Here is a 26,897-nt window from a genome sequence, read left to right as displayed (position 1 = left end):
GTTAATATTGATGAAATTTTTCCCATTTAATGTAATGATGGCATGAGCAAACTATATTTTTTTCCAGTTGAGTTATGTCAGGTAAAGATTCAAAAGGTAAGTACAGCTAAGAGAACATCAAATGACATCAGAAAGAAATATTAGGGTAGAGAATGGCCTCCTGGGTCCTATCTCATCTAATTGAAGTCATCAAAATTATATCATCACATTCATTATTATATTACCTCACTTAAATTATCATATTTATTAGCTCCAGCAGTGAGATAACAGAAGTTCTGTCATCATTGTGAGTACCAGGTGACACTGCCTGCTTTGGCTAGTCTGCCCAGACCCCTCATTTATAGAAGTAACCAAAACAGAGTGGTTTGCATCTGGTGTAAAAGACAAGACCCAGCTGGCTCATTTAGCCATGCAGGAGTGTGATTCAGCCACTTAAACATAGGCATACACTACCATCAAAGATCTGTTGGAGAGTCTGCTGCCTCTCCTGTGGGTGGTCCCTGTTCAGATGCCCTAGTACATCTCTGGGGGTAGTAGACTTTTTTTTTTTCAGACAAGCCTGGGTCCTATATTTTAGGATAGGATGAGTTACTTTGAACTTTGGTCACTTCTCTGTTACCTACCTGTGGGATCCAGCCTTTCCTCAAAATGCTAGCTGTAACTTCTGTATGCTTCCCACAGTACTATCAGTGATGTCTGGAAATTTCTTATATTGTCATGTTTTCACATCCAGTAGTCTTCCACACCCTTACACAGTTAATTTAATCTCACGATTATGCCAGTCAGAGCCTGGCCAATGGTTTAGTCATTCACTAGCAGCATTAACAAAGAGGCAGTGGACTATTCCTGAACTTGACCCTGAAGTTGTCCAGAAAAACATTTTCTTAGTTGTGTGGTGAGAGTAATAAAAAATGAAGATCAACCCCCTTTGCTCAGTGTTGAGTAAGACAGTACAGCATGGTGCTGACACCTATACACTCATGTAAAGACCATCCTGAGATAAAACAGCTCAAAGTGAGCAAGAAGCCACTGATATTCTTAATCACAAACTGATACCATTAAGTCCCTAGTAACTAGAAGAATTGGGGGAAAAGCTTTAATAGGGTCTTGTTATTTTCTTTGGAGAAATTCCAGAGATACAGTCTGTGTGAATGGTCCTGGTTTTAGATTGCTCTCAGATGTCAGGCCCCAAAGGTTCAAGTTTATCTCTGACTTCTCTGGAATACAGTTCAGTGGCAATATCATTAATATGCAGATGACACTTGGTTCTGTTTCCCTCTCATCAGCCCAGACAGGAGATATCTCTGTACTTTCCAGCGACTGGCAGAGATAGGGAGCTGGATGGAAGCCAAGAAAGTGGGCTCATTCCAGAGCTCCAAACTGCTTTGCAATGACTGGCCTGGAAACAAATTTTGAGGAACTTTTATTCAGGGATTCATTTGTTCAAGTGTTTCATTCCTCTTGGGCTCTTAATAGCCTCAAACTGTTCTGCAGTTGCCCTCTGATGTGAAGAGCTGTGATTATCTTTTCCAGCCAACAAATCAAGCCCCTCTGCCAGACCAAGACCATGGCTGCACCAGCTCATCTCTGCCAAAAAAGAGAGAGTTGCATTCTCATGTTCCTCCTCTTTATTACTCCATCTCGGTCTCTTGCTGCCTTGTGCAGGCTCTGGAGCTTGTTAGGCAATGTCTGTGAACTGACACAACTCACCAAAGCAGCTGAAACAAACCATGCAGAAATACAGATCATTTTATCCCCCTTCCTGGGTGGCATTGGCTTGCCAAAGAGTCCAGAAAAAGCCCAGAAGAGGAGATGGGGCAAGGAAATGAAGAGGAGCAAGGAAGAGTGAGACCTGATAGGCATGCAAGGTGGTGTGTTTGTAACCAGGCTACTGTTACAAAACTTGAGACTTGATAACCACTTGAAATTTCAGCTGCAGCCTGAATTCATCTCTCTCTTAGTCTCTATGGCTTTCTCAGGATAAATTACACTCACAGCTTGCTCCCAACAATGGGAGCAATTAAAAGCACTGTTTACTATCTACAGAGTCCTAAATAGTTGAAATCTAATTACTTCCAAAAGACTTTCCTTCTTTTGTCCCGTGGTGACCCTGACATTAAATAGAATTGTTTTGGCCGTCTTGCCTAGGAATGAACTTTGAGGAAGCTGGAAGCAAAATAATGTCTCTAGAAGGCAATTTCCTGAAGAATCTGTTGCTGCCAGAAAATTTGCTAAGCCTGAACTTGCCCACATTTGGTACACGATGTAAAATAATTCTCCATGCACGTGTTCTCCCTAATAACAGGCCCCGGAGTCCTTGGCATTCAGCCTACTGTTGTCTATCTTTGTCCTTCAACATTGTGTGCCGTTGCCTGAGCACGCGTCCCGCAGCCTCCCAGCCAGCCCTCGGGAATCCTCCACTCTCCCACACCTCCTCCAGCTGCCCACACCGGGCAGCTGTGTGGCTCTGAGCTCTGGGAAAGCACACAGACACAACTCTTCTGCGAGTCCAGTCCCCAGGTCTGAGATTGGTGTGCTTCCTGGGCCACGAGTAGGCTGGAGGGCAATTCTTTGGGTCAGGGAAAGCCCTCAGCCACACACACAGATGAAAGCCTGATCTCCTGCTTTCCAGATGCGCTCAGTGAACCCCAACCACGCACCCTTCTCTCAGTGGCCATGTTGCTCATGGCCAGTGGTCAGTGAGCCCTCTAACCTGCACTGAAACCTGCCTGCCCTTTGTCTCTGACCTGTCCACAGGAAGGTCTGAGCTAACATGGTCCCACAGCCCGAGGCACCTCTGCATCTGCTGCTGCCTAGTAACCTTTGGACCTTCATGTCAGGAGTGACATGGGTGTGTCTGAGCCTGTCAGGAGAAAGGGGAAAGGACCAGAAACTTCCTAAAGTTCCTTCCAGCTTTTGATTAGTGGTTTTTTGTGTTTCAGAAGATAATTCACTTAAAATTGTACGGATGGGTTTGTGGAAAATGCAGCTGCTTCGTGCAATTCCTTTGACTTTATATCATCTGCAAGCATCAACTGCTTCCCTGCTGTATTTTTCCAGTATGATTGCTTTGTAATTTATATTTGTGTCATTATGCAAATACATACAATTATATTTTCCAGCAGAAAATAGGTGAAACACCTTTGCATCTATGGAAAAGAACACTTTTCTCCTGCCCAACTTACATAATTTCCCATTATTTGCCTCAAATTTAAGATCAAGATAATATTTCATTATTTTTAAACTTATTGCTTATTTAGGTGTTTTACTCACATTTATTATTTATCTCAGTATTATTTAGTAACAAACAGTATTCAGTTTTCAGAGAAAAATGTCAATGTTAATATATTTATGTTCGTCTTTTTAGAAACAGCTATATATTTCATATGTCTTGGATTAATTAGTGGAAATGCTGCTTCATGCAATGTAAATAATCTGCAACTAATCTGTCAGTAACTTCTGGTAAACCACATAGTTCATTCATTTCTTTTTAGATCACATTGACAACCATTGGCTATGGAGACAAAACTCCTCTTACTTGGCTTGGAAGGTTGCTTTCTGCGGGATTTGCTCTACTTGGCATTTCTTTCTTTGCACTACCTGCTGTGAGTATGCCTATAAAGTTCATCAAAAAAATAAAAACTCCTGTAGCTCCTGCCACTGTTTTGATACAAAAAGCTGAAGGAAGTTGTCTACGTGAAAAGCAAATGTTAAAGGCTTTTTGCTCTGCAGCAACACTAGTGAATTGCTATCCAAAACCCAAACAAAAGGTTTGGTTTCATTGCTTTAGTTTTTGGAAGTTTTTCTGGCACGGTCAAAACTGGGAAATAATCCTAAATTAGGTTACTTACTATTGTGTAAAGTTGAAAATCCTTCCTTTTGTTATGAATTGTGACTTATATATTACTGCTTTTCTTTCAAATTTTTCAAAACAAAACAAAAATAAAAGCAGATTATATGTCTTTCTAACTTAGATTATAGTGGAAAAAAATGAGGTATTTCTGATAGCTTGTCTTGTATGGCCATGTTCAAGCTATCAACAAAGAGTAGTAGAAGGCATTTAATCAACTAAAACTTAATATTGTTGAATGTAAAAAATGCAACTATCACTTTGTGTGAATAATTGTAAATAAAAATTACATTTATTTATGTTGTTTTTATCAATGTTCAAGAGACTAATGGAACTGAGAATTATCTCATTACTAAAATATAGTGTAGGTTCAGAAATAACTTCTCATTTTTGTGAGTGAATCTCCTTTCTTTTTTAAATTAGTTTTGAATAAGCATGAAATGAGGAGTGGCATTTGTATTTTTTATATTGTCTCCAGTGCAATGTCATTTGATATTTTAATACTCATATTCTTTATCTATAGATCACTATAAAACATGGATGTTACAATACTTCATGTTTTTTAACCATATAGATAAACCAAGACTAAAAGTCAGCATTTGTCAACAGCTTAAATTATCTGGTACACTGCATTTATTTCTTACTCTAGCTACAAAGAGTATTTCAGTATCTTTCACATACTATAATGCATTATAATTATAACCCATTACCTGTTTGTGAATCTTTGACATTTATAGACATCTACTGTAATTAATTCCTTTTGTCACCTAGTCACCACTAACAAGAAAGCTAGTTTTTCAGCACTACAATGAAAATATTAATAACCTTACATGTTATTACATATTAGAGATGCCACAACTTTTGTTCCTCATGTCATATCTATGTACAGATACTAGTTTTCCTCATAAATACTTCTATGCTGAATCTGTCTGTAATACAAGAGGTATGTGAGAAACTTTTGCATTTCTAATATTATTTTATTCTGACTAAGAATCAAGTGGAAATATTCTTCCTTATAATGCAGACATGTCCAGCAGAAGTATTACACCCCTTGCAAGTCAAGAAGGAAAACATTCTCAGTCTTTGGATCTATTCAGTTAGATTCAAATTTATCTTACTCAAAGGTAAAAAGGCTAAAAAAGGAGAGGTTTCATAATCGGCTTTATCACAGCCTCTGGAATGAACAGTGGGTATTATTCAATGGGAAAGATTGAGAAGAAATGGTCTTAATCTGTTAAGAAAAGCATTTTCTAACTTTTCTAAAATCAAAAGTTATGATAAGTACTTCAGATGTGGACTTTGAGGTCCAGATATATCTGGCATATCTGGATGACCAGATGGTCATTTCCTCATTCCTGACTGAAGTTCCTCTGAATATACCTGCTTGATTTTATAAATATGTATCTATATCTATCTCTGTGGCCTTTTTCAGTTGCAGGAACATAGTGTAGCAAAACCCAGGCAATGGGTGAGATGGATGGTCAGTGGTAGCACCACAGATGTTATGTAAAGAATCTCCTACTTCACCAGGAAAGGTGCATGGATTCTATGCCTTATACCGTCATATACTGGTTATAAATGTGGAGCAAACATATGGTGTAACATCTTCACAAAATCTTTGTAATTAATGATGTATATTTGTTGAAAGACTACCTACACATTGATAAAATCTTATTGCAGGGCATCCTTGGCTCAGGATTTGCATTGAAAGTGCAGGAACAACATCGTCAGAAACACTTTGAGAAAAGACGGAATCCAGCTGCAAGTCTAATTCAGGTAAATGTGAAATCACCAAAAAGACAATGAAATCACCAAAAGATAGCAGGTGATTTAAAGTACATATTGGAACACGTCTCATTATTCCCATTTCGAAAGTTTTGTGGAAATAATATTTAACAAATTGGTTAGTTTCATGAAGTAACTGTGTTCAGTGTCTGCTATGTGTTGCCATAACTCTGTACAGAATCACAGATTCATTTAGGTTGGAAAAGACCTTTAAGATCATCAAGACAAACTGTATATAACATTTCTATGTATAGTCTTTAGTTCTTCTATCCACGTTAAAGAAACCGAGGCTAGGATGTCAAATACATGCCTGCAGTTAGAAAATTATTCAGAAAAAGAGAATTGACCCCTAGACAACCCAACTGACAGCACAGCACTCTTGCCTATATTAAGCTACTTTTCATCTACTACGGGGTTTAGAGTGTTTCAGTGAGTGATATACCTGGTGAAGATGAAATTCTGCACAGAGAATTGCTTTCACTATTAGTCAATTCAAAAGCTGGAAATGTAGGCACTAACAATGTCTGAAATAGTCTGAAGTTGTTCTGGCATGGTGGTGCAAATCAAGAAAAAGTGGCAAGGTATGTTTTAGGCAGCTGTTTTGCATAGGCTTTTTTCTCAACTTTCAGTCCTAGTTAAAACTGAGAAAATCCTCTAAAGAATCATTTTGCACCAAGCTTTACTCTACTTGATGCACTGAAGAAAGAAATGGGGGGAAATAATCTTCTAGAGCCCTAATTTATTTTCCTGGGATGCCAAGTGTTCTATGTCTGCCATTTATGCTGGGTTTTATTTTTTAAATAATAAATCCAAATAAAGAAACTGAGCAAGAATATGTTAGAGTTCCTTGTTAAGTATAGATAGATGTCAGACCATTTTTGAAGCATTCTTAGAGTTAATAAATATTTTCCATTATTACTGTTCAATTATTATTAAATCCTAAATATTTCAAATTTAATATTTGTTAGAATAATTTAAAAAATCCTTTTGTGTCTACTTTAGAATGGCTGTTTGGCATATTTTCTAACACATATATTCTAGTCTACTTCTTCCAAGTTTGGTTGCCGGAGGAAACACGTAATAGATTTAGGTTTTGGATGTAGCTCTTATTTTTATTATATGACAGTTCAACCAAATATTAGTAAGACAGCATGCTAAATAGATTAAGAATAGCTAGCAGCCTGATTTCAGAGAGTGACTCTTAGTGGGCAAAATCATTGTGAAAGGAAGACATTTGTTGTGGGATCTCATGATGAAGGCTATTCAGCATTTATATGTTCATTTACAGGTTCAACATATTCGGTGACACAGCAATTAATATGAAATTGCTGGTAGAGATATTTTCTAAAGGCACAAGGCCTGGCACAATAGGAAATATGAGAGCAGGCACACAGGAATAAAACCGAGGACAATCTGGGTGACTTTTAGGGTAAAAGGATTACTGCCAAACGTTTTAATACAACAAATACAAAACATGATCTAGAAACTGAATCCAGATTATTACAAGATGTCTCTATCCCAGTATTAGTGAATTGGGAAAGGATTTGATGAAGCATGAGGAATACAGAGGAGAAAGAGTGGGAAAGAAGGGTCAAGATCTTCACACAAGTTCCTAGTATGTTACTCTACCTGGTTTTATTAATGGCCTTAGATACAGAATCATAAACATAACAAGGAGAAGACTGATGCTACCACTGTGTATGATGATGCTCATACTAATATGCTGCATATCAACTCAGTATCTATAGTTTGTGACACTGGAATACTGGAATATTGGAGAAAGCAAATAAAACCTTGGACAAACATGAGTCAAGGACTGGAGAAAATGTCATGTTCATAAATGCAGGATGTGTCTAAACTGCATATTATTGGGTACTGTAACAGTGCCCAGGTTGTTTTAAATTGTCTCTACCTTATCAGGATAATGTCTATTTTCTAACCCGTTGCACTGTAGACTTAGCCTGTGCTAACTCATCTGTTGCCACAGATAAACCTTTTGTTAGAGCATTTGCCTGACCGAAAGATAGCTGTAGAAAACTGTAATGTTTCATATGGGCATACTTTTCTCAATTTCTTTAGCTTATAAGAAATACTCAGTGTGAGAATTATTTGAACACAAAAGCCCAGAGAGGAAGTCTTGGAACCTACTGGGACTATTTAAGGTAGCAGACAGAAACCCAACAAGTAACTCAGGCTGTAAGCCAAAACCTAAGAGTTTCAAATTAAAAAATAATGCAGAAATTTTTAACAATGAGAATGATCAACCAATGAAGCAATTTTCAAGGTGAGTAACAGGTTCTCCATCTGTTGATGAAGACTGGATCTGTTTCTGGGAGATATGTGATGGGAAAACACAGGGTATTAGATTCCATACAATACCTGGATGACATTTAATGGTTGACAATATACAGGAAGCACAGATGCTCAGCTAGTACAAATTAATATAGTTATGCTGACATCAGGGAACACATCCTGGCTTATAGAACCAAGGTTCATCTTACTATCTACATGCAATTATAAATCTAAACAATGGATACATTTTCAATGCTATGCTTTGGTCTCTCACCTTTGAAATTATTAATTTTGTGTTTTTAAACATCTAACAGTGTTTCAAACCACAGAGAATACTTCTCTTTTCTTCTAAATGCTTTTTCTTCTAAATGTCTGGTTGTCATTATGATTTGCAGAATGTATTATGACACTTACTTTACCTCAGACTGCAAGTTTGTGTGGGCGTCCCCTATGGACTTGTCACAAATAAATCACTGCAATGCTTTTCTGAGCACCTTTATGTGCTGAATATCTCCTGGTGCTTTAAGGGAGCCAGTAACTCTTATCTGACCGCATAAGGTGTACTGGGATTCACAAAAGTTTTGGTAGGTTTCTACTGGTATTTTGAATCTGCCTCACTGAGCACATTCTGGTCTAAGCAAAATCCCCTCACTCCATAGTCAGTTCGGTGGCATTGTCACTTCATTTTCTTGGTTCCTTTGTGCTTTTCTATTGTTTCCCTATACCAGGCTTCCTGGCGGTTTTATTCTACCGACGCCAGCCGAACAAACGTGGCAGCCACCTGGCGATATTATGAAAGTATTCTTCCTCCCCTCAGGCATGTATCAGTGCTATGAATGATAGGAGAAAGACATGACTTGTATTGGTTACTAATCTGCTTTTCAATTTTTTGTTTCATCCCCCTGCTCCCTCTTGCCTTGTTTTTTTCTTTTTTTACCATATATCCTGCACGTAGTGTGTATGGCGTAGTTATGCTGCTGATGAGAAATCGGTTTCCATTGCTACCTGGAAGCCTCATTTGAAGGCCTTGCATACCTGCAGCCCTACAAAGTAGGTACAAATATGGCAGCTGGTGCTGCTCTTGATGTCTGTTCAAGTTTATAGAAAACTAGTACTTGTCTGTTTTGTCTTGGTTTGTTGTCTTAAGTCCCCTCCAGTCTTCTCATTAAAAATTTCAACTAACAAATCAGATCAATATCATGTAGGAGCTTAGGAACAAATACAAATCATTGCTATTTATCTAAGAAATTCACAGGCATTAGAAACATTTTCCCAACAACCCACTCATGCATCACAGTAAATGATTCACCTCATTCCAAATTATCCTTAAGGAGGAAAATACTAAGTTTAATGCAGAGCTTATTCCTTGGTTCAATGGTGTGTTTATGCCTGTGCCTCTGTATAAGGCAAGAGCTGCTGATCTGCCTTTCCAAAGGAAGAGTGCCTTGTGGTATTTTGCAGGTGAATGCACTGGGGAATCTGCTGCTTTTTGTCATAACTTCTGATTTATTCAGTATTTCCTTAGGACAAAATATATACTCAGTCATACATATAGACAGTGGAAGATGACTCAAAAGACCTGCTGCCACAGTTTGGCAGACAGGAAATATTTGATATCCTAGTTTGGGTGAGAATTCACAGAGCACTGGCAGCCCAAGACTTTTCAATAATTCAGTAAAAAGTTTAGCAGAAGGCAGCAAGTTGGCTGATTCAGTACGGGGCACAGACCAGGATGTAAAAGACACTCAATAAAGATCAAAAAAGAGAGCACTAAGAGCCTTATGGGAAAGCTCTGATAAGCATCTTAACTGTTGTTAATTGCAGACAGTGCAAGAGAATTAGTGGTTTCTCTCAAAGCTGGGTGATGAACATCCACATGACAGTAAAAAGGTAATTGTGTGCCAAAAAGCTCAGCCAAAAAGAAGTTTGGCTGGGTATCCAAAGCTGATCTTTGAATTTCAAAGAGTTGACAAGAACAGAGCCGTAAGTAATCCATTACCATAACTGTAATTCCAATCTGCTCCAAACTAAAAGGAGCTTTTAGAGTAAAAGTTACATGAAGTATTGATATTTTACATATACAAACAGGTTGCAAGCAACATTGTTATAAATGAATAGATGGAGATAAAATTACATAAATAATGAAGCTGTATCCCGCATACAATATTCTAATATGACTGTCACTCAAAAATGCATCTACTTCTTATTTTAAGTAAACAAATTGCTGTGCTATCCTAAAATTAAACCTTTTTATTTACCGGAAATAACTTTATCTAATAAGAACCTACAGCTTTCTGTTATATATGTGTCAGCAATGCATTTTGCCTAAGTGCTTTGCCAACTCAGTCTGCAGTGGTATGTACTGTACTAAGCATGTTATGCATGTGTTAAAACAAGTGAAAAGTTTCTTTTCCAGAAGCATTGTAGTTACAAGTCTTGCTTGAATGTTTTTGTGGTTGCAATGTAATGTGTGTGTTGTACACCAATTAACATACCCATTTACATTTATCTTATGTATAACATCATCTGTAAGTAGGTAATGTGATTACTATCTGCATAACAAGTATGTTTTTCCCTCCCACTCCCTGACCTGAAGAAAAGAACAAGGGGAATCTTCTAGCAGGTTTGTAGTTTCTTTTATTTCTTTTATCTGTGAAATTGCTGTTTCCTAATGGCTTTTAGATGTCTCAAGTTCTATACAGTATGTTCAATTAACTGCAACTCTTGATAGATAATAATCACAAATTGAATATTTTAAACCCATATGCTGCTGAAATTTGCTTCTTTGTCCCAGTTTTTCTATGGAAAAAATAGGCATTTTTTACACATCTTACATGCTTTAGCTTTGAGGGGCTCAGTTTGAACAGTGGCAGAGCAGCCAGTGGAGCAGTGGAGCAGATGTCACCTTCTCCCTGTAGGAGCATCCTCAAGGCTTCCTCAGTGTCGTGTCTCCACGTTTTCTAACTTTTCTCTCATCCCCACCTAAGGAGCATTTTGGGACATAGGAGGTGGGGGAAAAGCAGCACTGCAGTGTCTCAACTCCTCCTGGCTGCATAGCTTGCCCTCCTCCATGGCCCACTTCAAGCAGAGGAGCCAGACTGGTATCTCTCCTGAAGAAAGCCCCACTGCTGCCAGCCAGGTGTGCAGGTGGGCTTCCACCCAGCCTGGATCCCAGCTGAGGACCAACTGCCTACAGCTGGCAGGGGCAAGCCTTGGCTGGGTTATCCTCCCTAATTTACTGGGTAAATTAAGCCCTGGAGAAGCATGTCCTAAGGCAGTGGGAGAAAATGCTGCACATTGCTCTACTGATAGCCCAAATCCTTAGGGACTGGAAAGGACTCAGTGGCTACAAGGGAAATTACTCTCAGAAGCTCATTAGGGATGGGAATCAGCAGGCATTTGGCAGGTGGCACTGCAGTATCAGCTCACTCAGAATAGCAGACTTTACCTCCCAGCACAAAACGCTGAAAAGCCAAGGGAAAAAGTGTTGGTGACACATCAGCCCCCAAAATACATCATGCTTCAAGTTGTGCTGTGGTTCACAAATGCTTCTGGGTTATTTAGTCTTCTGGGATGAAAGTCTTCACATCAATTACCCATGTCCCATTCCGCTTCCCAGATTGCTTCTCTGGCACCTGACTCCGTCCTTTTCCTCCAAGCACATGTAACTGCTTTTAGTGTCACTGCAACTCAAGGGGACAGGATTTGCTCTGTCAGCTCAGGGACTTTTTGTATACATTACCTCCACAGGCTTGCTAGCAACATATTGATTTCATTTAATTATTACAGCCTGATCCAAACTTCTGCACTCACCAGCTGTATTTCCTACTCTTTCAACACCAACATTTAAAATTGACTTTTTAAAGGTGAGACAGAAGTTGCCAGTAAATGAGTACATCCCTCTAAAACTGGGACTGGCGCAGAGTGGAGAGTTTATTCCCAATTGTACCTGCAAGCACTAAAAGAGACAAATTTACTTACAATAACTGGAAACTGGATGAAAGAAAACCCCAAAACCCCAAACACCAGCTGTCAAAACTATATTATGTTCTCCATATTAATGATAACAATTGTGGCTTTAAAAGAAGTTAACAATTTAGCCAGATTTATTCACTTTATTTTCACTTAATGGAAGATGCTTGCTCCTTCAGAAACTCTTAACTAATATGTGCACTGCTGCAAATTAGTGTATATGTAGAAATGAACTAGTTAACTTCTGAGATCATGTTCTACAGTAGAAACCCCTCCAGACCACTCAGTGCCATTTTTAAAAAGTGTGTTTTCTTAGTGGCTGTTTATTGCTCTTATGCTGATATACTGCTGTATGTTTGTATCACTGAAAATACATGCAGTGTATGTGGTCTTTTGTGGCAAAGATGTAAATGCAAACTGCTGCAATGTACTTTGAGATAACTGTCCTTGACTATTTAACTTGTTTCTTACTGCAATGCTAAGTGACTTGCATGGGATATTATGTGAACTAAGTAAGCTTCTTCTTGTTCACTCTTTAAATGAAGATGTGTTTGCACAAGTAGTGCATTGGATCGCATTCTGAATATGCTCTTTGATCTGTATTCCCTTCTGATAACACTGGAGAATAACTTGTGTTAGGGAAAAGTTTGTTTTTTCCTTTCCTACAAAATTGACTTATACATACAGAAATTAATTCTTGTGTTTTGTCATGTATAGACATAAAGTCTTTCATTAGATAACTAAATGTTGCTATGCATTTGAGTTGAGAGAGCTGTGCTCATGAAGCTGTAGCTTCACACTGAGTTTAATAAAATTTTGTATGTTGTATTTCCCAAAATTTTACACACAAGTATACCAATTAATCATTTATCAAAGTATTGGTAGACAACCTCTCTGGTGTATCCAGTCTATAAATGAGATATTTCAATAAATCAGTTCCAGAGTTGTGCAATTTATTTTAAAATAAAATATGTTAAATTCTCAAAATCTACAAATGCACACACTGAAAACAAACTATATTTATTTCTGTTCAGTTATACAACATGGCTGAAATTGTTCCTGTGCGGGAAGCTAGATCAAGACTGATGAATCTTGTGACATATGGAGAGCATAATCAGTCTTTAGCTGTGTGTAGGACATGCACTGGGTGTCTGCAAAGGATGAATGTCACCCATCTAGTCTTGTAACTCATGAGCCTGAATATGTATTCCCTATTTAGACAACTCTCTCTGGTGCAATAAGGAGCAGTTTTGCCAGTGTAAGAGCTTGTGGGGAAAACTTATCCCTTTTCTGAGGGAAACAAGTGAATTATATTACGGAATTCTTTCAAATCCTATACCATATCTGTTTCTAAAAGTCGATTTAATGTAAACACTCTGCATGCACCATATAAAAAGTAAATTGCCAGTGATGCATAATCTAACTTGAGGTGGAAAGCCTAACCCCTTACCTAGCACTGGAATGCTTAGTAACACGGTCCTCTATCTCCCCTCACTCCTAGTAAGCTTTGTAGTAATAAAGAGAAGTTCTTCAGGATGTACATCCCTCGGAAACATAGGTATTCAGCATCCTGCCTATTTACATGATGTTTGAGAATGCCAACTAACATCAGGTGCATGATTCATTTACTTCCCCTCCTTAGTGCTTTAAAGTTCCTTACTTTTCCAAATGATGTTTCCTATTTATTTTTAAGTGCTTGTAAATCCCTTTTTGCTTGTTGCCTGCAATGCTGTTAACACAATGGCAGCAACACCAGTTGTTTCAAACTCATCCAGCCAGACAATTGCAGTGTGCAGCACGCCGCAGTTTTACGAAGCCCTGTTCCCCTTCTCTGTCTGAGGCTTCAACTTTGGAATGCATTACCCTGTGGAGATCTAAAATTGGGATTGAATATTTGGGTAATCAATGACATTTCCCCAAGTCCAAGAGGATTTTTATAACTGTGGTGGCTGAGTTCTCCATCGAATAATTAGTGAGGAATATTAAGCTCTATCGTGCTAGGCAATTGCAACAGTCAAAATGTGCAATTGTTCTTGAGAAGAATCCCCTTGAACCCAGCTTGTGGAAGATGTGCCTGCATCCTGTACTGGAAGGTAGAGGAATGCCTGGGAAATCAAGCATCTGCTTCAGCTGAGTTCTGTGGAAATTGTGTCTCTTACCAAAAATGGTAATTTCTAGATGGATGAATCTTATGGGGAGAAGCCTATGATTCATATCACAAGTTGATTGCATTTTTTCTTACTTTTTAAAAACAGTGTAAAAGACAGTAGAAGTACAAACTGATTACAGAAAATTAAGATAAAAATAGTTTCTCTTCGCTTAGAAATTGTTTTGAAAAGGAAAAAATGCACAAACACCCTGAATATTTATGTTTTCTGTTTGACAATTAAACTGTAGTACACTGTGGCCCAAAATTCTTGTTATTAGTCATTGAATTGCTTGAGTTGATGGTCCTAGCACAAGACTGGTGGCAAAGTCTTGAGCATTTGAATTTCGGATCTCACAGTATTATCCATTGCATTTGCATTTGTTCAGCTTAGCTTAATTTCAGTAAAAGTATTTGTAGGCTCAGTAAGAATCCACACCTGTATTTATAGGAAGTTAACTGCTGAAAATTGGCATGTGCATCTGCTTGCTGTTTTTTGCCATAGGTGATCATTTTTGGCAGTTTTAGCTTCTGTCTCAAGGCACAAAACATTCTCCCTCACCCTCAGGCTCTCTAGTTATTTCTGATTCATTTCAATTTCTTCCTATTCTTGCTTCCACCAACCAGCTCAGTACGAAGTCTGAAAAACAAGTTGTAAATTGTGGCTAGTAGCAAGCAGTAGTGCTGCAGGTCTGAGGCTGAAGCAGAGCAAAAGTTTAACTTGAGCAGAAATGCAGGAAGGCAGCAAGTAAATGGGGGAGTGGGACTGGGAGGGAAATAGATGCTCAGTTATTAAAGTATAGAGAGATGACCCATCGAAGATAGAACGAGCAAAGGTTTGTATGCATTTGTCAATTAAAACAAAATCTTATCCAGAGCAGTCATTTGAGTGAGCAGAGGTGTTCATTCCCCCTTCAGTGAAGTTACAGTGACCTCTAGTGTTCCACACACCCATTCCTTCATAAATCAAAGGTGGTAAAGGCAGAATTTGAAAAAGAAGAAATAAGAACTAGAAAGTCATTTGCTATTCTAGGAAAGTGAGCGGCTTGGGCATGCGATGGGAAGGATGAGTCATAAGATCCTACAACTGACCTTTCAGAAGGCAGATAAATAGAAAAAAGTCATTTGCTTCCTTTTCCACAGCTGCCAGTTGTAACTGATCTCCACTAAAAGATGTTTCAAAACTCCAGTGTTATTGATAAGAATGCATTCCACAATTTGCAACCTGCAAGAATAGAGGAGCAATTGGTCCAAAGAGATTGCCATTGCCAGGAAGCCTGTTATAGGAAGCAAAAATATATGTCAACCAACTGAGCTAAACTATCAACCATGTCATGTACAAGAAATGACGGACAGGCACACATCTAAAGGAGTGCAGAAGATAACTGGAGACAGCTGTGGTTCTCTCAGATCCTTGTCATTTAGGTTTGATTTAGGAACTTGTGTAATTTCAATTTCCTGATTCTTTCTCATGGTTTTTGCCTTTTCGACAAACACTCAAAGTTTGTGAATACTTATGGGGATAAATGAATATCCAATGGTCATTTAACAGGTGTACAGGGATTCAAGGGATTTCCTTTGGATACCACGTAAAAAGAGAGGAGAAAATGTGAAAGAGAAAAATATATAATAGACCAGGACCTGCAAGAGGTGAACAATTTTTAGCATGCACTAGCCAGTGCTGATCCAACCAGCATTAAATCAGAATAAAGGGCCCTAAAGGATTCACTGGCTACTGATTCATTTGCAGAATGTCCAAAGATGTTTGAAAGGTGTAAAATTATCTTCACTCTGTAATTTTAACACCATCTCTACCACTATTGCAACAAAGAATCCAGAGAAGGAACTAGGTTTTATCCTATAAGGAAAGGGACTTTGAAAAGCCTGGTCAGGGTACCCTCAAAGTGCTCTCTCTGATTCAGTTACTCCTTCATGATCTGTTATTTATCATACATAGAAGAGCCCCATTACAGTGTGTTCCCAAAGACATGCTTTCTTCTCCCAACCTTTCTTCACTGCTACCAGTCACGCTATTTATCCCTGTGCTGAGAAGGACCCAATGACTTCAGGAGCATTTCCCACCAGTCTCAAAATAGGAACAGGGATTCAAGAAGTGAAGAACTGTTATAACTAGTGTCTTTGGGGAAGCATCTCAAGATGCCAAAGAGAGTTTCCAAACCACACTTTCTTCAGGGGCTGCGTTTCTCTTCACAATGTAGCATCCTCTGCATGGACCCTTGGCAAGCCAGTACATTGCCATTGCTACGAAGCAGATGTGATTTTATTTTTTAAGTGTGAGCTCTGCAGTTTACATTAATATTTTCCTTCTCAGTGTTGCACTTTTGAAAAATGTCTGTAGTACAGATAAAATGCCTACTGTTCCTTTCACCATTTCCTGCTACTTTGATTTGGAGAACTAAAGATAATTCAGGTTAAATAGCCATTGTGTACCATTAAGCTTTTATAAATGAAATAGCCATGTCTAGCAATCATTTAAAGGCAGCCATTGCTTTCATTAGTACAAATTAATTGACAGAAGAGCACATGTGCTGTTTTGATTTTGGTTTTAAAATTTCATTTTTCTTTTGGAGTTGATGGAATTATGAAAAATATTATCTATATAGATAGTTTTTATGGCTATTTTATCCATTTTCTTTTCATTTTTTTCTTAGTGCAGCAGGAAGAGAGCTGTCCAGAAATTTTTAATTCTAATATTTGAAAAAAATAAACAAACAAAAAAAAAAACCACCAAAAACATTTGACTTCATTTTTCAATAGCAAATACAATTTGAGCCATAAGGAGAGTTAAAAAAGGGGAACACTTGCAGGAATAATATCTATAAGAAGTCCATTTTGATTTTCTTCCTCATTCTGCATAATATGAAATTGCAATAATGTGGTTAATTAATATTTTACAGTTTATATTTTCATTAAGTTGTACAACGCAAAAGATTCCTGAGCTGAAATATAATTTGGTCTCAAAACGTAATTTGTATTCAAAGTTAGATTTTGGAACTCACTTTTCTTTCAAATATTAGGTTCTCTAGGTCTTTTGTATTGTATATACCACAGCACTGGCTAAAAATTTGCAATGGAAATAGCATTTCCAGCACTGCGATGTATTTATTTCAACAATTGTTTATTTTGGGGAAGGAAAGAAGGGGATTGCATTCAGAAATTATAGTAAAGGTACTCTTTCGAGTACTCCAACGTGCCATGTAGAAAAATATTTATCTAATAATCTTTCTATTGATGTGCTCATTTTTTAGTATTCTTGGAAATTATCTCATTATAAGCATCCCAGCATGTGTTTTGCCTGCAACAAACTGCATCCTTTCTGCTCTCAGTGATGTTTGTATTCAGATTGCAATGCTATGCTCTGCTATGCATGGACAAAGATATGTTTATCTCAACATTTCACAGCCACAGAGGTTTATAACTACTTTCCATTTCATATAATTATATATTAACACTGTATTTTCAGAGTGAAGTAGGTTAAATATCTAAAAATCACATAGTCTCTGTTAGCATTAATTATCTGTAGGATTTATTTCTGTTCAAAACGTCTTGTGGTCATGCTCAAGTTAAATGCAAAGACCTTGAGAGTACTAGAAGGTGTCTGAACTTCAAGAACAACCATAATTTTCAGGTACACAGCCTTTGCTATGGGTGTTTTGAAAGCCCCCCATGCTAAGCCTACACCAGGGCAGTAGGACTGCAAGTCCCAGTAACACCATTCCACAAACAGACGCTGCATCGCCCCATCATCTCTCCCCTTGAAAGAATAGCACCACTCATCAAGGTGACCATTCCCTTGCTCAACCAATTGAATTTGACCTTGAAGATAAAACAAGGTTTCCAGACCTTGGTATCAGACTCCCCCTCTGTTTCCCCTTTGTATCTTCTGCTACAGGGAGGGCCAAAAAAAAGGCAAAAATGTTAAATAATGAAAAAGGATAGGCAGATAGTCACAGTGACCACAGGATGTTCATCAGATATGTCTGGACAAAGGTAATTTAAGCACTGGGAAATAGAAAATCTACAAATACCACATTTAGCTGGCTGGAGGGGAGGATTAAAAGCACAGCAGGGGTTAACAAAAAGCTTACAATTGGCCAGCCATAGGACCACAGGGTAATCATTGATCCAGCAGATACAGTCATGAGCTGGGCTCTGGTACCTGTCCAATACCACCTGTTCATGGTCAGCTCCCCGCTTAATCTTCAGCAATGACTTTAGGGAGCACTTAGTGTATCATTACATTTCCATTAATCAGTTATCATTGCTGTTTCTTGGATGTTTTATTAATTTTGGTTTTGTCTTGCCCAAGTAAGTGCTCTGACAAGGAATTCTGGATATGAGTGATCACTAATCATGCATATGAAATGTTGGAAGTGCAACATCCTGAAAAAGCATGAATATACACTAACAGTATTTTTGCCTGCTTAAAAAGAAAACAAACCAGACAATACTACATGGCATGCAGAAACAATAAAATACATTTTGATTTTGTTTATCTGAAGATATGGCCAGAAATGCACTGAGCTAGGCTGACTAAGACCGAAACAAACCTATTTAAAGTTCAAGGAATAGAAAAAACATCATAGAAATTAATGTGTAATAATTGGGTGAAATTTCTTTCTATTTGTTATTTTTAATTTCCTTTACAAGGTTATTCTATACTGTATGATAGACTGCCAGTGCTAATGCTTCTATCAAAAAACAGTTACATCAAATCAGTTCCATTCACAAATGTAATATATTCAATGAAAATAAAAGTGTGTAAGAAACAGATTCATGCCAGTGAGATTTTTTACACATTATTTTCAATTATCATACAATAAAAAAAAGAAATTGATTGAAAGTACTATGAAATAAAATATATTTCTCTCTCTTGCAGTCAAAAGCTAAGTTTTAAGGAGCGGGTACGGATGGCCAGCCCACGAGGTCAAAGTATAAAAAACAGACAATCTTCTGTCGGAGATCGCCGCTCACCAAGTGCTGACATTGCCACCGAAGGCAGCCCAACCAAAGTGCAGAAGAGCTGGAGCTTCAATGACCGAACTCGCTTCAGGCCCTCGCTGCGGCTGAAGAGCTCCCAGCCCAAACCCATGGTCGATGGTAAGAAAGAATTGTTGTTTGGGGCCAGAGACACAAGCCAGCTATAGTCTGCTTCAAAGAGCATGATAATGTGATTATTTGTTTAATAAGAAATCATGTCAGTGGTGCATAGGGAGCAACTGGTGTGAAAAGGGGTCACTAGGAAAAGTCGCAGTGAAAAGTCGCAGTGGACTAAATGCATCGCAGGGATTTGGCTGCAGCAGCTCCTCCATCATGGCCCCTCTCCCACTACTGGGCTTAGCTGCTGCCCAAGCCTGCTGCCTCTTGCTGGTGGCCCACTCAGGTCAGCCATGACTGCCTTTGTCAGCTGAGAGCACAGCTTGTGCAGAACTGGCTCCCTCAGGCAGAGGGGTCCCAGTACCTGCACTGGCGATGCAGTCACCTGCCACCAAGGGATACACTACTGGGTGCTTTAAGTTTTACAGGGCTGTATCTGGCTTGATAAGGCAAGCAGATGTAGCAAAGAAAATCAGTGTTACTGTGTTTATGTATTCCTTTCTAAAGGGTATTTTAGATGTAGGAAGCACTCCTAAAATGGGAAGAAGTGGATCTTTGTGAAAATGGCTTGTTGAACCTAGAGCAGCAGCCCAACCTTTCCCTCAAGCTGTCTCCCATGCCGCTCCATTCTCTAGGTAAAATCCAATCTGATATTAAACTGATCAGTATTCAGGCATATCTTCATCTGCCAAAGCTTGCCAAAACAAAGGCAGTGACTCCCCTAACCAGGGAGCACCAAATTGGGTGAGAGCACCCCCCTGACAGGCAGGAGCTGAGAGCACCAAGTGAACCCAGCACTAAAAGGTGCACTCACACAGATCTGGGGATACTGTTGCCCTGGTGGATTTTGTTTTGGGTTTCTCCGTTCACATATATCCTAATCTATGAAAGTTTGGCTCTTTCTTGTGGTACCCACCATGTTGAAAACAAGGGAAAAAAACTGATTGGCTACCACACAAGGCAGTGACCCTGCCTGAATGGGAAGGGTACAAACTCTTTCTGCAATGGCAATCATGCATGCTACATCCAACAACTGTGGTAAAACTACCTAGATAGAAATGCAATGTTGAGTCTGCTTCCTTTTTAAGAGTACATATTATCACAGACATGTAGGTTGCAAAATACTCATTGAACTGCAGTGCCCCATCCCTCAGCTAAGGACATCCTACACAGCACATCTCTTCAGGAAAGGCCTGGGTAAGTAAACATTTCCTGGAGGGCAAACAAGACAAACCAAGAGTATTTGCCAAGGTCATCATTCCAGGCTAGCCCTCCCCCATGGAGATGTCTCAGATGCACAAATTCCAAATTTGCCTGTGGCACACGGAGCTGCCGGGGTATACCAGCTACCAGGCTGCTATCCACTGTCCACTGCTATCCACTCCTATCTCCATTCTGGGGCACAGGCCCTGCCTTATGTCCCATGGCAGCTGCAGCACAGGGGCTGTGTGACCTAGCCTGGGTCTCACGCTGATGTGAAGCTCAGAGGAGGCCATGTGCTCCACAGTGGGAAGTGAGAAATGCTCTAGGTAACACAGTGGCTGAAGCTACCCTGTCTAAATTTAGGCTTCCTACATAATCATTTATACAGCACAAGTGTCTTCCCAAACCCGCATCAGAAGTAATTTCATAAGTTAAACCCATGTAACTCACACTGTGCCTGGAAGTGACCTAAGAAGACAGCAATTTGTTGAGCACTCTCTCAGAGTATCAGTGGCTCACTTTTGCCCCAGCTCTGCAGTCTGTACCTCACTGAAGCACCTGTTTCATTTTTCATCAGCCCATTTATCATGGAAGTATTTCCTCAGTGTGTCTCCTATTTTATCCTGTACATATTATCATCAATAGCAATGATATGCACAAGAAGATTGTGCTCCCTCTGTTTCTCTCTCACGGAAAAGGTGGCATAAACAGCACCTTGGCTATATCTGTAGATGAAAGACAGAAACAACAACAGAGCACTCATTGCTGTGCGTAAACCCTTGAAGATCTTCCCGCTCCTTGGGGTGAGCACAGCCTGTTTCCTGGTCAGTGATTTCCAGCTACTAGTCCACCCTTATGAACTGGGGCCAACAGATACAATCAATTTCTCATCTGTGGCAGAAGGAACAGCTTCCATTGTCTCCAGCTTTTAGGCAAATGCCAAGTTTCCATTCTGGGACCTCATCCAACTACTTCTAGGACCAGTATGACTGGGGAGATGTCCAGTGTGCTCACTGCTGAGAGACAGCTCCCTGCTGCCTTACCCAAACTTTTACACGAAAAGTCAAGACACAACTAACTTTGATTTCTTTTTCTTTCTCTTTGGTATGTTAGCAATTTCATAGCTTAATGCTTTCTGCATTTGACCGCTCAGTGAAAAAGATCTCAAGATGATGCCTTTAATTTAGAATATCTTGCATTTTTCACTGGATGAAAAAAAAAACCAGTATTTGCAGCATATTATTCTTATCTTTTGCTTGCCAGATCCTCCAGTTTCCTCCTTGAAGTATTCCCTAGCCAAATGATTAATTATTTTGGCAGGCCAATCATCAAGTCAAAACTAGAAGACACCTTTTTCTGGGTTAAATTTTGGGCACAAAACAGTACCCTTGAACAGCTGGTTCTTCTGGTCATTCCTACATCTCTGTAGGGTGTTTGGTAGGAGAAGAAATTACAAGAGAACTTTTGGGCAGTGAAAACATAGTACTGGGTACCCAGTTCAGTGCCAAAACTTTGTATCAGTGAAAAAATAATAGAGTCTTACTAGGAACTTGAACCTATTCCAAAAGAGAAGACAGAAGACACATATATTTGCTTCATTTTTCTTTGACTGTATGGGATTTGGAGTTGTAAATGCTCTTCCATTAGCCCAGACAGAGGACTGAATTCTGTGTGGAAATAAGGAAAATAAGCAAATTTATAAGGAGAGGGTTCTGAAAAGAGGGGAAATTGTTAGCATATGAGGATGATTTAAGGCAGATAGATAGTCAACACAGCTACTTTCCAGTGCTGACTGAGTTCTGGTGAGGACATGGCTGAAATCAGAGCCAAAAGCATCAGAAAGAGACTGCTGGAGAAACTCAACATTAGCAATTAGAAACTGGCCTGTAAAGGGAGATTTCTAGCCCAGACAGAAGCTCATGGGGGTAGCTAAAAGACTAACCTGATTGAAAATGCAGTCTCTTTCCTCTTAGGCTACCCAGTAACAAACACTCTAACACTCCCCCACTGCATATTAAAATCATAGAATGAGAATTTCTTGGCAGCAAGTAAAACACTTAAGCCAGCCATGGGTATCTCCCAAAAGGATTTTGGCATAGCAACCTTAGAACAGTATGACCAAAACTGTTGCACAAATGGCTTTATTTATGGTTAGCAACAGTCCTCTGAAACTGCCTATAAACCATTTATTGCTGTTGACAAAGTGGGTCTGACAACAGCAGCAATTATTTCAGCTACATATGTGCATTTGCAAACGGAATCCAAACCTGAGAGAGGTTTGATGGATAGAGAAGTCTTTGGTAGCCTGACTGCAGATGCTTTCTAGGGCATTTAACAACAGCGCCGGGGAGTGAAAGTGAGTATTAAGACTTATATAATCTGATTTTAGATACATTTGCAGTCTCTGGTGATGTGGTTCACAACTTCCAGAAATCTTGTTGAAGAGGGGACTCTGCACAAATTAGCAAAGGTTCCAGAATGCTGTACTTCCAATTTCTGTTATCAGCCTAAAAGGGAATTATCAGGATGAGGCAGATCAAAGAGAAATTTTTACCAATCAAGCATGGTAAATAGTGTAACTTTACAAAGCACACACTTGAAAGGATTGTGAAGGATCATGGAAGATCCTTCCTCAAAGGGATGCTTTGTCACATGGGCAAAGGGGCTGCCTCACCTTGGAGCCACTTGCAGCCCCCTCTGTACCTGTACACAAAGTGAGCCAGGTTGACTGTACTGTTGACCTGTGGCCCCAAGGCCTCCTCATGCAGTATGGCTTTTGTCCCTGTTAACAAAAACAGGGAAAATGCAGCCAAACTGCCTGTGGGGAGTGGTCCCCAGAACATGAGAATACCCAGCAGCAGTGCCTACCCCATGACAGAGTCTGTGCCAGTGATTAAATAGTACAGGTGGTCTCATACCTTGCTTAAGGTGCTGTGTTCATGCCTTGTTGTATGTTGTGTATCCATCCACAGAGACTCACATCACAAAATCTCATCTTCACAGACAATAGGGTTCCTGCCCTGTTTTGTTTTCTGCTTGCCTTGCTTTCTGAAGAACAGAACATTTTTTGCTTAAATCATGCTCCAGTCTTGTACCACCACAGCTGAATAAATGAACCAATATTATGTTGTGGATGCAGTTTTCCGTGAGGGATAAAAATACCCTATTATACTTGTTTTCTACCATCCCATGCTGCTAAGCCTCTGCATGAGTTATTGTGCCTTTACTGTAACCTAGAGACATTGTGTAGCTTTTTGAATAAAACGTCAAAGTGTTCAGCACTGGAGATATTACAAACATATTTCATTTGATTAATTAAAAAGAACTCTCTAAGGAAATATTTGATTTCTTGGGCCATCCCCAAAGATTATATGCTCACATGACCTCTAGCCTTTCATTCCCTACAGAGTACTTGCACGAAATCCTCAGGGTAGAGTATATTATAAGAGCCACGGAAAGAATGCAATTGTGCATTTCAGCCCCCATGTCCTCAATTACTACCATGTAATTTATGTGTTGCAAAAATGACAAGTTTTCCTTTCAGTAGCATAAACATCTTGACCTTGGATAAGGTTCACTTGATGTGGCAGAAGTCCTTAGCTGGGATGCTTCTACATCTAAGCTTAAATTTGCTCATTCAAACTGAAGTTGCATGATGTCAAAATGAAGTTTGAATGAAATTTATTAGCAATGTATCAACCTGTACTAGACAAGAGATATATTTTCTTGTGATTGTGTACCTAGAGCGGATAGAGCTCTCATTTATTACCATTGTCAATGTAATTAACTAGGAAGATCTGGCATTCTGACCTATGCTCAGAGTAATTTTTGTGTAAGTACAGGTCATTGGGTTTGAGGCATTATTTTAGTTTATTCTAACCAAAGTCCTGGACATACAGTCCACAATTTAGTGTCCTTCTTTATGATACCTCTTGAGGAACTTGCTGTGCTCACTGGACTGAGTGCTTACTCAGTAGTCACAGGTGAATGATTATTAAGCTTAGCTCTGTGAGGGACAACAGCAGGCCATCACAGAGAAGTATGATTTGCATGGGTTTCAGATAACCTCACCTGCAGACTATACAAATGAGATAAGAATTAATTTTGAGAGGATGCTCATTAAACTTCCCAACCACATGTAACCCACTTGCACCAAATCTGAAACATTTGAGAAATGTTTTTGTTTTTACGAAACATTATTAAGGAAATGCTTCATGGCTTTTTAAAATACAGGACTATCCTGTAGAAACCTGAATCTAAAGCTGCCATTGTCCTCTCTCCCTTTGCCCCAGTTTATGACCTCCCTCAACAACAGGACCTGGAAATCTCCCAGGGTGCAGGACCTCTGAGACCTTATGGAATATCACACATATATCAACTGATGTGTGCTACAAGGTCTTGCAGGGAGACAGTCAAGTAGGTGTGACATTTAGCTCATTAGTCTACAGTTCCAGATAGTATCATATGTATCTGCAATTTATTTTACAGTTTTAACTTCCTGGATGTGGTGTATATAAAGAAATGTGATACACAGAAATGTGTATCTAAAAATACACTAAAGTTATAGATTTGGAGTCACCTAATATTTTTCTCTTTTACTTTTCTCATATGGCTATCTAAAGTTGCTGGCTAATTTGCCACTATTTATAATAAGATCAGCCTTTTTAACAGCACAATTATTGTGCATATAATGAATTGTTTTTAGAAAGTCTCCTGGTCCTCCATATCATCATTCAAAATTAAAAGGATTCCTTTTTAATTAAGTAGTGGGAACTGTTCCATGAAATATTGCCAGTGCAGACATTTTTGAGAAGTTAAATAATAACTAATGATAACTGAGAGTTGTTAGAAGGGAATGCTAGAATTTTAGATATTTGGAACTTGCTTGCATTTTATGATAACTGATATAAATTAGTTTTCTGACCTTAAAAAAATTGCACTTACAGAGAAAGGAAACTATATCATTATACCATATAATTATATTGTATCATTATTTCCACCGATTTTGTGTTCCATTTTGGCCAAATCAGAGGATTTCCATAAATGCTTTAACATATATAAGGTTGTTAGGGATATTCTTTATGATACTCTGTGTCATATTGCACTGCAGTTACCACTGATGTCCTCTTCTTGTCCCCATCTGGAATGCTTTGTCTATTTCAGAAGAAAGACAAGGAATGGGCTATTGATCCAGCACTACTGAACTTCCTATTGGTACTGCCTGCAGAGAAGAGGCTCAGGTTGGGCAGAAGGCAAAGGGAATTCTACAAGCTTGTGCAAAAATGCTCCTCGTTATAGGAGGCACCAGTTTCCTTCCTTTACTGAGAAATTTCTTTCCAGCATGGAAATGGCAATCATTTCATGAAAGCTCCCTCCAAAAAATGTTTTTTAATGTTGTCGTCCTTATTCCCTCTTTCTTAATTTTTGCACTTGAATACTGTTGTCTATTACCAGGAATTTTGGTCTCACTTTCTAGATAAATATTAAGTATCAAACGTGAAGAGCACATCACAGAAGTACTTGTCCTGCCTCCTTCCTTCTTTCTTGATTAGAAGAAAGTCTTTCCTTTTGTTGCGTTTTTTTCCCAGAGATCAAGGAAATAAATACATAATTCACTCCCTTGAGCCTCCTTTTTTTGGCCTGTGCTCTGGAAAGCATGTAAACATGAGCTGCTGCTTTCCTGCTCTGGAGGAGCATTGGGCATTCTTATTAAGTACGTGATTAAGTTTCACTGCAATTTGTATTGCTTTCTTCAGTTGATGTTTCCTATGGAACTTAACAAGCAATCCCAGTAAAACAAATTAGGTGAACTATGTACTGAGAGAGAGTCAGCTTGATGTTTTGAAGTAAAGGCAAATTGGAAAGAAAATCGGTTCTAGGGGTAGTGAAGGGATTTTGTATTTGTGGTTCAACAAACAGGAAAGTAATGAGAGCTTGTAAAGGGGTGAGAAGTGTCGTGAAATATATTTAAACAAAGGCACAAGGCTGTGACACATTTCATTTTTATAAAGGGAAATTGCATGAAACACATGAACAGAAACCATCAAGATGTTTGTACGTAGAATAAATTTTGAGGGGAAAAAAGTAACTGAGATTTTGTGAAACATTCTGTGCATAACATCTGCGGAAATTCTATAAAATATGTACAGGATATCTCCAATTTTCAGACAACATAGGCCATATGCCTCACTCGCCACAGTAAATGCTCAGAGTAAAGACAGGTACTTCAAAGGCAGGGTAAAGTTCAGTGAAATACACCTACCCTGTAGACACCCTAGGCATTACACAGAGCAGCTCAGCAGAGGCTCTATTTGCTCACAAAGAAGGCTGAAAGAATGAATAATGAGAGTATTAAGCTGCCAGCATTGCTTCTTGAGCAAGAGGGTTCATCTGAGCTCAGTAGCCATATAAGACTAAGGCAGTTTGGAGTCTCATGCTAAAGCAGCTGCCTGGACACCCCTGCTGCGGCAGACCTATGCATCAGCACTTCCCATGGGGAAAATCTGTCCCTCAAAAGCTTTAAATTTATGT

General features: G+C 39.0%; 1 protein-coding gene across 3 annotated transcripts in view; it reads left to right on the top strand.

Moving 5' to 3' along the window:
- Window positions 1-26,897, top strand: part of KCNQ5 (potassium voltage-gated channel subfamily Q member 5) — a 280,213-nt gene that overhangs the window by 233,631 nt on the left and 19,685 nt on the right. Inside the window, exons 6-11 of one of the 3 annotated variants that reach the window (XM_085056503.1) lie at window positions 3,495-3,605; window positions 5,531-5,626; window positions 8,883-8,977; window positions 10,524-10,550; window positions 13,401-13,457; window positions 18,946-19,166. In XM_085056503.1, the coding sequence (XP_084912629.1) occupies window positions 3,495-3,605; window positions 5,531-5,626; window positions 8,883-8,977; window positions 10,524-10,550; window positions 13,401-13,457; window positions 18,946-19,166 (607 nt within the window). The remainder of the gene's footprint in view (window positions 1-3,494; window positions 3,606-5,530; window positions 5,627-8,882; window positions 8,978-10,523; window positions 10,551-13,400; window positions 13,458-18,945; window positions 19,167-26,897) is intronic. The other 2 variants (XM_085056504.1, XM_085056505.1) reach the window with 2 other exon arrangements.

This window comes from Lichenostomus cassidix, chromosome 3, assembly GCF_008360975.1.
Source record: "Lichenostomus cassidix isolate B80296 chromosome 3, HeHo_3.0, whole genome shotgun sequence".
Lineage (NCBI taxonomy): Eukaryota > Metazoa > Chordata > Aves > Passeriformes > Meliphagidae > Lichenostomus > Lichenostomus cassidix.
This window is presented reverse-complemented; position numbering and strand designations above follow the sequence as displayed.